The sequence below is a fragment of the Galeopterus variegatus genome, unplaced genomic scaffold (genome assembly GCF_000696425.1).
Source record: "Galeopterus variegatus unplaced genomic scaffold, G_variegatus-3.0.2 Scaffold5584, whole genome shotgun sequence".
Lineage (NCBI taxonomy): Eukaryota > Metazoa > Chordata > Mammalia > Dermoptera > Cynocephalidae > Galeopterus > Galeopterus variegatus.
In genome coordinates this window covers 69,944-84,227 of record NW_007731695.1, presented here as the reverse complement: position 1 = coordinate 84,227, position 14,284 = coordinate 69,944, and the positions used below count along the sequence as shown (strand labels likewise).

The 14,284-nt window shown below is 35.6% G+C and overlaps 1 protein-coding gene across 1 annotated transcript in view; it reads right to left on the bottom strand.

The window, feature by feature from the left end:
* Positions 1 to 1,648: 1,648 nt before the first annotated feature.
* Positions 1,649 to 14,284, bottom strand: part of SLC44A5 (solute carrier family 44, member 5) — a 73,312-nt gene continuing 60,676 nt past the window's right edge. The window contains exons 14-20 of the mRNA XM_008589672.1: positions 13,968 to 14,062; positions 11,899 to 12,002; positions 10,638 to 10,711; positions 9,928 to 9,998; positions 9,719 to 9,807; positions 8,373 to 8,457; positions 1,649 to 4,345 (exon numbers count right to left, since the gene is read on the bottom strand). Of these exons, the coding sequence (XP_008587894.1) occupies positions 4,233 to 4,345; positions 8,373 to 8,457; positions 9,719 to 9,807; positions 9,928 to 9,998; positions 10,638 to 10,711; positions 11,899 to 12,002; positions 13,968 to 14,062 (631 nt within the window). The 3' untranslated portion in view covers positions 1,649 to 4,232. The remainder of the gene's footprint in view (positions 4,346 to 8,372; positions 8,458 to 9,718; positions 9,808 to 9,927; positions 9,999 to 10,637; positions 10,712 to 11,898; positions 12,003 to 13,967; positions 14,063 to 14,284) is intronic.

Below are 14,284 nucleotides of genomic sequence, written 5' to 3'. Positions count from 1 at the left end.
AAAAACAAGTTTTTCTCCTTTTCCAGCTTAAAGAAATGAAAAGGCAGACAGTTATTTCTTATCTAAATCTTTATTAGAAGAAAAAACAAATAAATTTAAAATGATAAGTAGCAACAAATTTCATTAAATATTAAACATTTGAGTTATCAAAGGTATTCAGACAATATGTTCCTAATATTTCTGCACAGCAGAAACACACTGATTATAGAGCTCAGACTGTCATGTGCTCATGTGAGTTTATTTTTGGCATAAAAGTATCTAAAGTCACATTTAAACAAATGTGATAATAGATAAACTGATAGAAACTTATTGTTGATTGGTTCTCAAAGCTTTCACAGATTATCATTATATGATTGACATACCCTTAGGGTGAATGCTTTTATGTACTCTTTCTATAACACTGAATAACAAACTGAATTAATTTTCTTAAAAGTTTGTAGTATTAGTAAAATTATTTAAAACTGAATTATAAAGCATACTCCTGTTCATGAGAGCACAATAAAAATTAATATAAATAAACTGGTAATTTCATATCAAAAATACGAAAAATGAAATGACATGTATTGAACAGGCTTTGATGAAAATAAACAATCATTTGAAATGGAGCTATTCAGTACATGACATTTGTGAGCACCCTTTTGAGGGGTAAAGTTTCCCTTTGTAATTCCTAGAAGTTTCCCTTTCCAATTTGTGTAAAACGCTAAGAAATGCAGTTTTATACCTATCGTATTTTCAAAGATCTACTATAGAAAAGATTACATTTTTAAACATCTCTTTTAGTAAAAAACAAGGAAACCCAGAAGTGTCCTTTTGGGTTTTTTTTTTCTTGCGCATAGTACACATTCACGAATGTCCACTAGGCGCAAGGGAAATTGTTTAGCTGCACGATGTACTATAATAGTGAGAATATTAAACATACTGAAATGACAAATTGTTTCCAACCAGTGAGCTAAGAGGAAAACAAATGCAAGAAGACTTGTTTTAATCACTAAACATTGTAGGTTTAAAATTTTTTTTACACAATGTTTGTAAACTTGCCCATAAAAGCTGGGTAATATTAAACAGCCAGTAAGGCACTTTGTCATAGGACGAAGTAGTAAAGGCTGGATGATTGGCAATTTGTTTAATAGGAAACATTCTATACTTAAAGAGAGCAAAATCTGGAGCTGGGCAGAGTTTTTACTGATTTTCTGTGGAACAGAGTGGGGAAAGCTTTCAATTTTTTTATTTCACTTTGCTTACCAATTTTCCCTGCAGAAGAAGTCTTTTAGTTGTAATTCTAAAAATATATTAGGAGCTATCAATTTAAATAATGTATCATTTTTCAATCTAATATTTAAAATAATATTAACATATCTAGTATTTTCAAAACATCCAAGCCACTCTATTTAAAAATGAATTAGAAAACAAAAGATCTTAGTATAAAAATGTTTCATGTTATTAACAACTTCCTTGCAACTTCTGATGGCTTCACAAATTACAGTATAAGCTTTGGTATAAAACATGCAAATGCAAGCCAACAAGGTCGTGAATATAGTGTTGCCAAACACAAAGCACTTATGAAAGGGGTGTTGCACAGACACAGCAGATGAGGAAAAGGTAACACACCGCTGTAAGATGACCAGTTTGCTCTTCTACTAGTCCTTAGTATGTCTATTTTTCTCCTTCAAAATCTTCATCAGAGATTGACTCGTGAAATAGGGTCTTGCAGTAGTACCATCATTTCTTTCTAAATCTTCCACTAGGAGGAAGAATGGCACAGAGTAAATATCAAAGCAAAACTGTAAGAGAAGTAACATCGCCATCTGCTGCATACTTGCTTTACAGCAGTTCAAAATACCATTATTTTTTAAACAGTGTAGTTTGGCACCAACATTATTGTAAACATAGGTATGAGAAAACAATCAGCCCTTGTTATTATGTCAGGAGGATATTATCTCATTCTGTGTACCAGGTCAGATTCTGCCAACATTGCATGTCTCTCAGCTGTGTAATTGAAGAAATTTGATCTTTTTCCCAGTTTACTTTCTAAATTACCATATGGTCAAAATCGCTTTTGTTATAAACAATCTAGATAGTACAGACTTAAAAAATATGATTTGTAAAATTTTAGTATATTTCAAATCCCCTAGCTGCAAGTTTTGAGTAATATTGCTTTGCTTTTTTCACAGTTATTAGTTTGCTTTCTAAGTAAATGGCTTCTAAATTTCTTCTCAAAAACAATGCACATTTTTATTTCATGTATTTCAATTACACAAAGAAGTAGTAAATGCAGACTGTTTTTCTGACTGGAAATAAGCCCATAATATAATTATATAGGCAACTGGTTTGTCATGCGTTGATTTATATTTTATTCAACTGATTTTCCAAATTTTATGTGTGTCAGAATCAACTAGAGAACTTTAAATAATTCACACGGTGGACCACATCCAAACATAATATATCAGAATCTTTTGGATGGGGCACAGGCATCTGTATTTATAACAAGTTCTCAGGTAGAAGTCACTGTTCTATTAGATCTTTGTTGTGACCCCTGTATTGTTGAATAATAAAGTCATAATAATAATAAAAATCCAAAATGTTAAGTGATCACTATTCCCTGCATTATGCTTCAAGGAGAATGAGAATGAAGAAGACTTTTTGCCAAGATGAGAAACCACGTGGCACTTTTTTTTTTTATGTGACACTTTTGACTACAATAATCTCAAGAAAGTAAGCCAAAAATAAGTCGGTGGTCATTATTAGGACCAATATTTTGAAAATCCTCCCCATTCACTGGCTTCTTGCTTAACCTGCCAGAGAATCAGTCTAAACCTAGGTTCCTACACTTAAGGATAATTAAATGAATTAGTATTTACATTAATTTGTGAGACAATAATACATTTCTGACTCAACTCTTAGATGTGTGGATTATATTCTGACCAACATGTTACATCAACATGTCCCTTTCCATCAATTTATAAACAATCCTTATATGCAAGTTTAGTGTAAAAGCCAAAAGGACACAAATTGGTTCTATGATCCTTTTGGGATGCATTTTTACACTGTTAGCCATACCATATGCATTTGCGCACATAGCAAGGTATCTGAGTGTCTGATTCATGCTTTGCTCTGTCATGCAAGACTTAGGCATGGCTGCCAGAAACCTCTGGCCAGCAGAGGCAAGTGTGGCAATAATCTTCTTCCTAAGCCCTGGAGGGAGAGATTTCCTAATGCCCTTTGTAAAGGTACCAGATGAGGTACCTAATGGAGGGCCAAAAATGTATTTCCTTAGGGTAAAATCTGAAGTGTCTTGCTTATCTTTTCTCTTTCCTCACTGAAAATCAAGTTAAAATTAAACCTTTTGTAGAACAAAGCCACACAATTTCATTAATCGAGAAATACAGGTATGCCCATGAAAAAGTATAATCACTCCTCTAAAACAAATCCATACTGATATGGTAGAAATAGGAAATTTGGTTTAGAGACAAAAGGCATGAGTCATGTGGCAATTTCAGTTTTGTTCGGAATATTTTCATGGTGGCCAGAGGTTCATAATATTGGAAATGACATTCCAGAACTCAGATTCGACTTCAATATAAATATAGTTTCACTAAAACAAAATGGGCTATGAAGTTTCCACGGTAATTTTTACACAATAATGCTCTCTGTAGAACCTGTGTAACATTAACAACTACATGTTTGTTACGGACTTGACCCACTTACTGAAATATACTTTCTAGGGAACCATTAATACAAGTTTAATCACAGTTTAGAGAGTTGTCCACCAGCTCAAACAGTATAAATATAGCCATAGCACCATATTTACAAATTGAGTACCATATGCTGGTTAACTATAAACAATATTTTTATGGCTAATTGATTACACATTTATAGTGCTTTCAAAAATTGCCTGAATATCCTTTACAAACATACACATATAAAAAGAAAGGCTGTCAAAGTGCTGCAATGGAAACAGCACGCTTACTTATAAAAGTTATTAAAACACTTCAAGCTATAGATTTTCAAAATGTTTGACATCAACACTTTGCTCTTGGGGTGGGACCACAGTCTATAAAGTATCCCACTTCACAGAGGCTACTGTTATCAAATGCTGACACCTCAGATGGTACCAGGTGCTGGCTTTTTAGAAACAAGCACAGACATTTTACATTACTCAAAAGCAACACTTTCAAAGTACAATTGACCTAATTTACAAAACTTAAAAGTGAGTGACACTGTTTGGAGCTTTTCTACTCTTTATGCTTCGGGGGAACTAGTTGCTTCTTGATCAGAATTCCGTGAAGGTTAGGGGTTATGAAGTAGGGTTTTTCTGTAGATCCATCATTTCTTTCCAGATCTTCACCTGTATATGCAGCAGCCAAAGCAGGCAAAAGCAGCAAGCAGCAGCAGAACAATTATGTGCATTTTTATAAATTGGAGAGTTGAACAGGGAAAAATCAGAGAAATCAGGGTTAGAAAGTCAAAGATAACATAAATCAGTGCAGTTAAGTTGCTGATGCTGGATAAGGCAAGAAGCCCAACCTCCGCCAGGAAGCACTGAAACTTCCTAAATCCCTCCCACTCCAAAAGGTTTGTTTTGATAGTTGAAAGGTTAATGAGATCTTTCATGGCCTTTCAAAAGTGTTATCTTTAAATCCTGTGATTGTTCATTTCAGAAACATAAATTGCCACATCCTTGGGGATGAAGCTGAATAAAAAGTGTATTAACTCTGTGGTAAATGTAGAATAATAATTGGATTTCAGAGTTTCAAGTCACTCTTCCTGGTAGTCCACACCCTAATGTTACAGATGAGGAACCTGAGGCCCAGGGAGGTAATAAAAGACTCTGCTGAAGTGGAAAAAGCTCTGAGGTAATCAGGATGAGATGAGGACCCAGCCTTTCCACACCTAGTCCAGTCTTCATCCTTACCTTAAGGCGTCCTGTCCTAAATCTTTGCAGTCTGCCTCAGATTATATTAGAAAGCTAATACCAGTGTTTTTGACTTCTGTAATAGTGAATTTACCATCCTGCTTTGCTTAGGCTAATATTAAAATAATGACATGTTTACTGATCACCTACCTGCTGGGTGGCTGGGGGGAAGTACCAGAATTGTGCTGAGAAGCAAGGAGAAGTTTGCATGGAATTAAGTTTCCTGCAGATACATACAATTCACAGCAGGGTGTATCTATACTCTTTTGAGAATCGCTGAATTATTCCTTTAGTAGGTTCTTGCATTAGATCCTACAGTGACCTTCCTCACATACAAAATGAAAAGCCAAGGAGGGAACATGATAGACACTGAACATTTTTGTTCTTTCGTCCCTAACCTATTTCTATGCAGTAGTCTCCCCTTATCCACAGTTTCACTTTCTGCAGTATCAGCTACCCGCGGTTAACCATGTCTGAAAATATTAAATGGAAAATTCGAGAAAAAATTCATAAGTTTTAAATTGCCACTGTTTTGAGTAGCGGGATGAAATCTTGCACCATCCAGCTCCGTCCTTCTTGGGACATGAATCATCCCTTTGTCCAGCATATGCACACTTCAGATGCTCCCCCCCCATTACTCACTTAGTCATCTCAGTTATCAGATTGACTGTGCAGTATTGCAGTGCTTGTGTTGAAGTAACCCTTATTTTACTTAATAATGGCCCCAAAGTGCAAAAGTAGTGACGCTGGCATATTGTTATAATTGTTCTATTTTATTATTAGTTATTACTATTTATCTCTTACTGTGCCTAATTTATAAATTAAACACTATTATAGGTATGTATGTATAGGAAAAAGCACGGCATGTATAGGATTTCATACTATTTGTGGTTTCATCTTGGAACATACACTCATGGATAAGGGGGGGACTATTGTATTATATCATATATCATATATGTCTATGTTGTTATTACCCCTAAGGTATTGGTAGGAAGCCTGGTCTGGACCACGTTAATAATTACCTACAACTTTTATCTCTTCCCACCCTGAGTCCAATAAATAAACTGTTTATGAATAGTTGGCATTTTAAAAAACACTATTTTTCTGGCAGCCAAGATAACCAAGATAACAGATATGAAAAGATATATAAAAAAAAATAAAAGTGTCATTCCACACAATTAGAATTTGGTTTATGATATCATTTCAGAAGAATGTTTTCCAAAGTATGAGTTTGCCTATAGTAATAGCTGGGGAGGGAAGAGAAATACCATATGTTTTCCCTTGTTCCTCATTACCAAAGACAACAGTCTCTGAAAGAAAACTATACATGTCAACACCCAGTGAATTGAATAAAGCTGATATTATACTTGATTTTCAAGAAGTTGGCAATTGATTAATAAAGATGGGTGGAAAACATTTCTTACTGCTCAAATTCAAAGTCCACTGCCAAATTTAATATCTATACAATTAGCTAAAGATTCCAAAGACAGAAAACTAGTACATTCTAGACATTTTTTGAGATTCATTTTGAGAAATATTTTTAGTTACTAGAATGCAGATCACAGAGGGATTTCCAAGTGTTGATACCATGCTTAGCGTCTGAGATCTTTGAGCATTCCAGAGCCCTTTCTCTACTATGTCCTAGGGTTGACTGGTTAGCTCAGTTGGTTAGAGCACAGTGTGATAGCACCAAGATCAAGGGCTTGGATCCCCATACTGTCCAGCCACCAATACAAATACTATGTCCTAGGCACTACCCTACTCCAGTGATCCTTTTTCCATCTCATACCTGAACTGGAGTTTGTTCATGTGGTATTTCGTAGATGGCTTTTCTTAACAAACTACTGAAGCACTAGGAAAGGATTACACATTCCAGTTCTATTTACAGCCAAAGGAATAACTAACTAGTACACAAAGTTTTCCTAATTTCTTTGTCCAGTTATTGAACATTGATTTTAAAATGTTCAGAAAGAAGAAAATACATAAGGTCATACTAGTTTCTAAGAGATTTTTCCTTGAATATATCTCTCCATAGTTAACTATCTCATCTCTTGACTGTATCGTGAAGTTGGTGATATGGGTTACTCTAAAACTTAAACTGTTAGTTTTATATAAGTGGGTTGTTCAGTAATGTCCTATCAGAGAATACATTTTCTCCGCTTATCTTAAGAGCAATGTGCCAAAGAAATAATCTCTCAGGGTGTGTAGCTGTTTGGCTGACAAGTTCTGTTATTTCACCTGCTGACCCTTCCTTCTCTAGGTTTGCCAGAGAGATGGTATTGAAGGTGAGGGCCAAACCAAGGTTCTGATAGGAACGAGGTTTCACAGGACTTTTCAGGTGAGTTACTAATGGAAAACATCTATTTTGTGTGTGTGAGTTGTACATGCCACATATGCCACATGTCATAGTGTGTAAGTTGGTGATGAAAGCTCTAAAGAAGTATTTTAACTCATATCTAAAATGATCCAGCAACTTCTCAGACATGCTACTCTCTGAATCCTATCTGTCTTTGTGTTACATAGTGTGAATTGGCCCTAGGTGTCTTTGAAATCACTGCCGTCTTGGTTTTATCAGAATCCGTAAATGCTCTCTTCAAAGAATTCCCAAAATCTAGTTCCCAAAGTCCAATTACATCCTCAGTTCTGTTAACAAAGCACAACAGAAGCCAATCATTATTATTAAATTTGAAAACATTAAGAAATTAGAGAGTAATTTCATGCTAGCACCATGCCATGAAGCTTGAGATTCATTCAGTTCAGTTGTTGACTCTCCTGTGCTTTGCAAATTCCATTCTCTCAGCTGTTAAGGCTTTTTTTGTTTTGTTTTGTTTTTTTGTAATTTTTTATTTCCCTTCCAGTTTTATTGAGGTATGACATCTCTCCCAGCTTTAATTGACAAATAAAAATTGAATATATTTAACATTTACAATGTTTCGGTAAACATATACATTGTGAAATGATTACCATAATCAAGCTAATTAATATATCCATTGCCTCATATAGTTATTTTTTGTGTGTGTGGTGAGAACACTTAAGATATACTCTTACAAACTTCAAGTACATAATATAGTGTTATTAACTATAGCACTATGCTGTTCATTAAATTTACAGAACTTGTTCATCTTATAACTGAAAGCTTGTACCCTCTGACCAGCATCTTCCCCTTTCCCTCACCACTCAGTTCCTGGCCACCACCATTCTACTCTCTTTTTCTATGAGTTTGACTTTTTTGGATTCCACATATAAGTGAGATCATGCCGTATTTGTCTGTGTCTGGCTTATTTCTCACTTATTAAGGTTTAAAGAGCATCTACTAAGCAATGTCTCCTTCCAGGTAAACACTGTTTTGCAGTTACATTCAGGTAATAGCAAATCCACAAGCCAGCTAAGGACATGGATCTTCACCTTCTCATCTTTCATTTATCCACCGAAGGGGAAAGCACACACACTGAATACTTACAGAAGCAGATGAAAATTGTTTCAACACACATTGCATAGACACTGAAGAACCCGTGTGCAATTAAGTAAGCTCCAAAAGTGACAGTCTGTAAATGGATAAAGAAGAGAACCAACATGTCATTTATTTCATCCAGAAGAACAATAATGCATTTGTAAATGAAACCATGATGGGAAAGCTTTCAAGTACTCTGTGGTGGAAAAGATTTCAATATAGAGACTGAAAAATTCAATGATAATGACTTTGCATACTTTGTACTGAGATTTAAACAAAATACTAGATTACCTTCCCATTTTCTTACTGCCAGCCCCAATGCCTACCAAAAATATCCCAGTTTTAGGATCCTGCACACCGAGGCAGTAAAGCATAAGGGGTTAAGAGTACATACTGCTTGAGTTTGAACCACAGCTCAGGCACTCAAGTTACCTAACCTCTCTGTGCCTCCTATAAAAGTTAGCAGTGGGGGAGGGGAGAATTGAGTAATAACATTATTCATGACATATGGATTAAGTGAGTTAGTATACTGTAATACATACTGAAGGGCTCCACCCAGATCTCCTCCAACTGCCTCATCCATTCCCAGTTGTTGGGAGTGTAGGCTGCTGCTGACTCAGCTGCTCCCCTCACTAGGAATTGCCCTCCCTCCCTCACCCAAGGTTATACCCATTCCAGGTCAGCCCATGACCAACACTGCTTGATGCAGCATACAAAGGCCCCGCCCCTCTACCAGAACTTCCTGTAATTATGTCTGAGACTGCAACTGCAGCATGGGTTAGCTTCTCCTGCTGCTCTGCCCTGCCCTTCTCACTTTCTTACAAATGTATATTTCAGGAGAGAACTTCCTAATAAACCTTCTGCATGCAATCCTTTGTCTCAGAGGTTGCTTCCAAGGAACACAGTCTCTAAAGCAGATTGCATCCTGCCACAAAATAAGGCCAAAGTGCTAGCTAGCACCATTACCTCACATATTCCTTTTTGTTTTTTTATTTTGCCATCTCTGATAAATCATAGTGTCAACAATACCCAGCTGCTATGGACTGAATTGTGTCCCCCAAAATTCATATGTTGAAGCCCTAATCCCCAATGTGATTTGAAGGTGGGAGGTAATTAGGTCATGAGGGTGGGGTTAAGAAGAGACATGAAAGAGATGATCTCTCTGCCATGTGAAGATGCAGCAAGTGTCCTTCTGCATACCAGGAAGAGGGCCCTCCCCAGGAGCCAAAGTGTCTGGCACCTTGATCTTGGACTTCCCAGCCTTCAGAACTGTGAGGAATAAATTTCTGTTGGTTGAGTCACCCAGTCTATGGTATTTTTGTTATAGCAGCCTGAACTAAGACACCAGCTCTTACCAGCAAAGGTACCCAGTAGTAATTTAAAGAGGTCGGTCCTTCTGAAATCATTGGCATTCTTTGTGTGAAGAGTAAGAAAGCCAGAACACCTACATTGAAAAGGCAGAACATATATATTAGGCATTTGAAAAGGAATATAGCTTTTTGAGGTAAACAAGTTGTTCCAAGCATCTTTTAAGCTTTTTATTATTTTTATTATTATTACTTACCTATACTCCCAGCAACTAGAAGTTTCCCCAGCAATAATACAAAGTGCACAACTTCATCCGTAACTGCAACACTGAGTTTTAGAAAAAAGAAAGTTTAAGTTTGTGTTTAAAATACACTTGTTACTTGAAATTTACAGGAGTAAAGAATTCCTAAGTTCATTTTTATTTGTCTTTGCTGAAATTTTATGTGGCGATTGTTAAGTGCAAGAAATAAAGGTAGAACTCAGGGATGAAGTTCTGACTTATTTTTAATGAAGTAAACAGAAGATGGCATTGTAGGGCTGTCAGGTGCCCTGCAGTGCTGGTGTCAGCCTCTCTCTCTAATTCGAGGGCTATAGACGCCCTGAATCCTGAGGATTCTGTATTTGTTCTCCGATTTTATTCACTCAGGCTCCATCAATTTGGGAAGGGGGAAATGCCCAGAAACAAGATGATAATGTGGCTCATCTGGGGAATTTCTTGAGCAGAGGGGATAATAAAAATGAGTAAATGCCTTAGGGTGTAATGACATAGGGGGATGATGGAAGCAACTGCAAGATATGAAAATAAATTAATGGTGTGAGAGAGATTTAAATCTACCAAATTAAAAGATAATATTCATGCTTAATAAGGCCACCAACACTTTAAATAACAACATGTGAAGGATGTAATGCCCAAGGGTCACCAAATGTTCAACGCGATTACTTGCAATGTTCAACCTGATTACTTACTTTAAAACATTTCTCATAAGCAGATTGAAAGCATCTCTTGCTGACCTGCAGAAGTTTTTGCCATATATTGCAATCTGAGGAAGACAGTTGATATTATTTTGGAGTAAGTAACATGCCCTAATAAGACCAAAGGACAATCCAATGACAGGAAAATAACCAGATTAATTCCTGTCATCCATTAGGCTACTCTCATTCCTCTTTCCAACATTTAGGTTTGTGGGAAGTCCGGGAACTGTGTGTCCTCAACTCTGAACAACTCTTATGGTCATTGACAATAAGGTATGCTTTAGATGCTATATGCCCTTAAACTCTGGGGGATTAGACAGCCTCAAACAGAGGCAGGAAGGTCTTTTTTCAGATCCCAGATAATGGCTTCTGTCCTTGAAATGTTTGGGCTAGAGTTTGTTGCTGAATGGATTAAATATTGTAGTCACCACAGAAATGGGTACAAAATTATGCTGTCTACCCTAAGTGAATCATTGTGCAGTATATGCATGTACTGAAATGATACACTGTACCCCACAAACATGCACAAATACATGTTAAAATTACTCTTAAAAGAAACCCAATGCCTTTCTCTACACTGATTTACTGATTAAAAGGCTCAACTCTCACTGGAGATAAATTAATGACTATTTGAATCTCCATGACTGTTTGAATCACTTTTCCAGACCCTGTGTCACTGTTAGAATAAACAAGTGTCATAAAGTTGTAACTTTGAAATTTTGGAAGAATTGTATTTCTGGATCCTTTATTTTTAAAAATCTCTTTAGAAGGCTCCACATTCCCATAGGAGATAATTAACAAATTCAGTCAAACATTGTCAATGCCCACACATTTCAACGCAGATTTATAAAAAGGATCAGACCTTCCTTAAAATTATATAAATCCCAGAATTAGAAAGATATTTTCTTCCCAGAGTGAGTGAAACATAGACTAGTAAACTTTCTTCCCATTAATATGTCAAAGACACACAAAAACAATTTCAATCTTGCATACTTTAAATTTCCAATGTAAATTATTTTTTTCCCCTCTCAAACTGAAGATATTGAAGGTAATGAAGTATAGTTAAGATACTATCTTAACTTGGGAAACATGGCCTTGAATCATGCATTGGGTTCATAGATCCTTATGTCAACATGGTGATACATTTAACTGCATGGTGTACATTTAACTGCAAAGTGCTTTGGAGAGGGCAATATACACATAGGGTTTGGGTTTGCAAAGAAGGAGCTTAGTAAATAAAAAATAATCTACTTACCATAATATAGGCATTTCTGTTTAAAAATTTTAGCATTTTATCCAAACACCAGAAACAGCATATCATGCAACAGCGTAGGAATTTAGAAAAGTTGTTCTGGGCATCTATGAGAAGGAGGTATTTAAATCTATTAATGATTTGCAACTGAACCCTATGAATCAAAACTTAAAATATTTTAAATGGGCTTCAAAATTTTTTGTCATAAAATATACATAATATGGAATTTACTATTTTAACCATTCTTAATTGTACATTCGGTGGCATTGAGTACATTTACAATGTTGTGCGACCATCACCACCATCCATTTCCAGAATTTTTTATCATCTCAGATGCAAGTTCCCCAAGCTCCTCTTCCCCAGGTTTCTGGTAAACACTATTATACTTCCTGTCTGTATGAATTTACCTCTTGTTAGGTACCTCATATGAGTGGAATCATACAATATTTGTCCTTTTGTATCTTGCTTATTTTACTTAGCATAATGTTTTCAAGGTTTATCATTTCACTCCTTTTTAAGGCTGAATAATATTCTATTGTATGTATATAACACATTTTGTTTATTCATCTGTTGATGGAAATTTGGTTCGTTTTCATCTTTTGGCTGTTATGAATAATGCTGCTATGAACATTGGTGTACAACTATTTGTTTGAGTTCCTGCTTTCAGTTCTTTTGCGTATATGTCTAGAAGTGGAATTTCTAGATCATATGGAAATTTTATTTAATTTTTAAATTGCCATACTGTTTTCCACAGTGGCTACATCATGTTACATTCACACCAGCACTACACTGGGGTTCCAATTTCTCCATATCCTCGCCAACACTTGTTATCTTCTGTTGTTGTTTTTTTGAACATCTAATGGATGTTAAGTGGCATCTTGTGGTTTTGATTTGCATTTCCCTAATGACTAGTGATACTGAGCATCTTTTGATGTCCTTATTGGCCATTTGTATATTGTCTTTGGAAAAATGTAGATTCAAGTACTCTGTTCATTTTTGAATTGGGTTTTTGTTTTGTTTTGTTTTTTTCTGTTCAGTTGTATAAGTTCTTTATAAACTTCAGATATTAATTCCTTATCAGGTATATGATTTGCAAATATTGTCTTCCATTTTGTGGATTGTCTTTTTACTCTCTTAACAGTGTGCTTTGATGCACAAATGTTTTTAATTTTGACAAAGTTCAATTTATTTTTTCTTTTGTTGCCTATGCTTTTGGTGTGATATCCAAGGAATCATTGCCAAATTCAACAACATGAAGATTTCCTCCTATGTTTTCTAAGAGTTTTATAATTTTAGCTCATATGTTTAGGTCTTTGATCTGTTTTGAGTTAATTTTTGTATATGGTGTAAGGCAAAGATCCAACTTCATTCTTTTGCATGTGGATATCCAGCTTTCCCAATAAAATTAGTTGAAAAGACTAACCTTTCCCCATCAAATGATCTTATATGGGAAGATTTATTTCTGGAATACCTATTCTATTCCTGATCTATATGTCTGTTCTTTATGCTTTTGATTGATATAGCTTTGTAATATGTTTTGAAATCAGAAAGTGTGAGTCTTCCAGCTTTGTTGTTTCTTTTGAAGATTGTTTTGACTATTAATAAAATCTTTTGAGGAGCATTTGAAGCAGAGTTTATGTGTTTGTAAATAATACGTGCCAGGTATGAAGACTTATGCCAGTGACACCCACATTTATATTTTAAGCCTAACCTGACCTGAGTTCTAGACTTGGAACTGCCTACCTGACATCTCTACCATGCTTCTCAACAGTAACAAGTCAAAACAAAATTCTTAACCTCCTTTTTGAAATTCGATTCTCCTGGATTTCACATTTAATAAATAGCATCACACACCTTTTCTCTCCTTTTATCATCACTGCTCCACCTCCCCCTTACATCCAATCTTTCAGCAAGTTCTGTTGGGTTTTCCTTCAGAACATATCCCAAACCTAACCACGTCCATTCTTTCTACCCTAGTCCAAGTTACAGTCATCAGGTCTCCCCTCACCCATTGCCCCAATATATTTTCTTCACAGAAGTCAGGAAGCCTGAGATAACTTCTGGAATCTTACTTTTAAGACGGTTGTCCAAGTATTCCAGGAACATTTTAAATATGTGAACTAATGCAAGAAGTAAAGAGCCAAATGCTAGGGATCCTGTGTGATATCTGGGCAAAGAGAAAATGAGAAAAAAAGTTAAAATATCTTTACTATTAACTAAAAGAATGCTAGTTGAGCAATCTTCATAGGTAAAGGGGATCTATAGAAGGATTGATAAAGATCTCCATAGAGAATTTTAAACCACACACATCTGTCTTATCCTTTATATGTAAAAATGATACTAATAGTCTGTCCTCATAAAATGGGATACTTGAGTTAATCAATGGAGA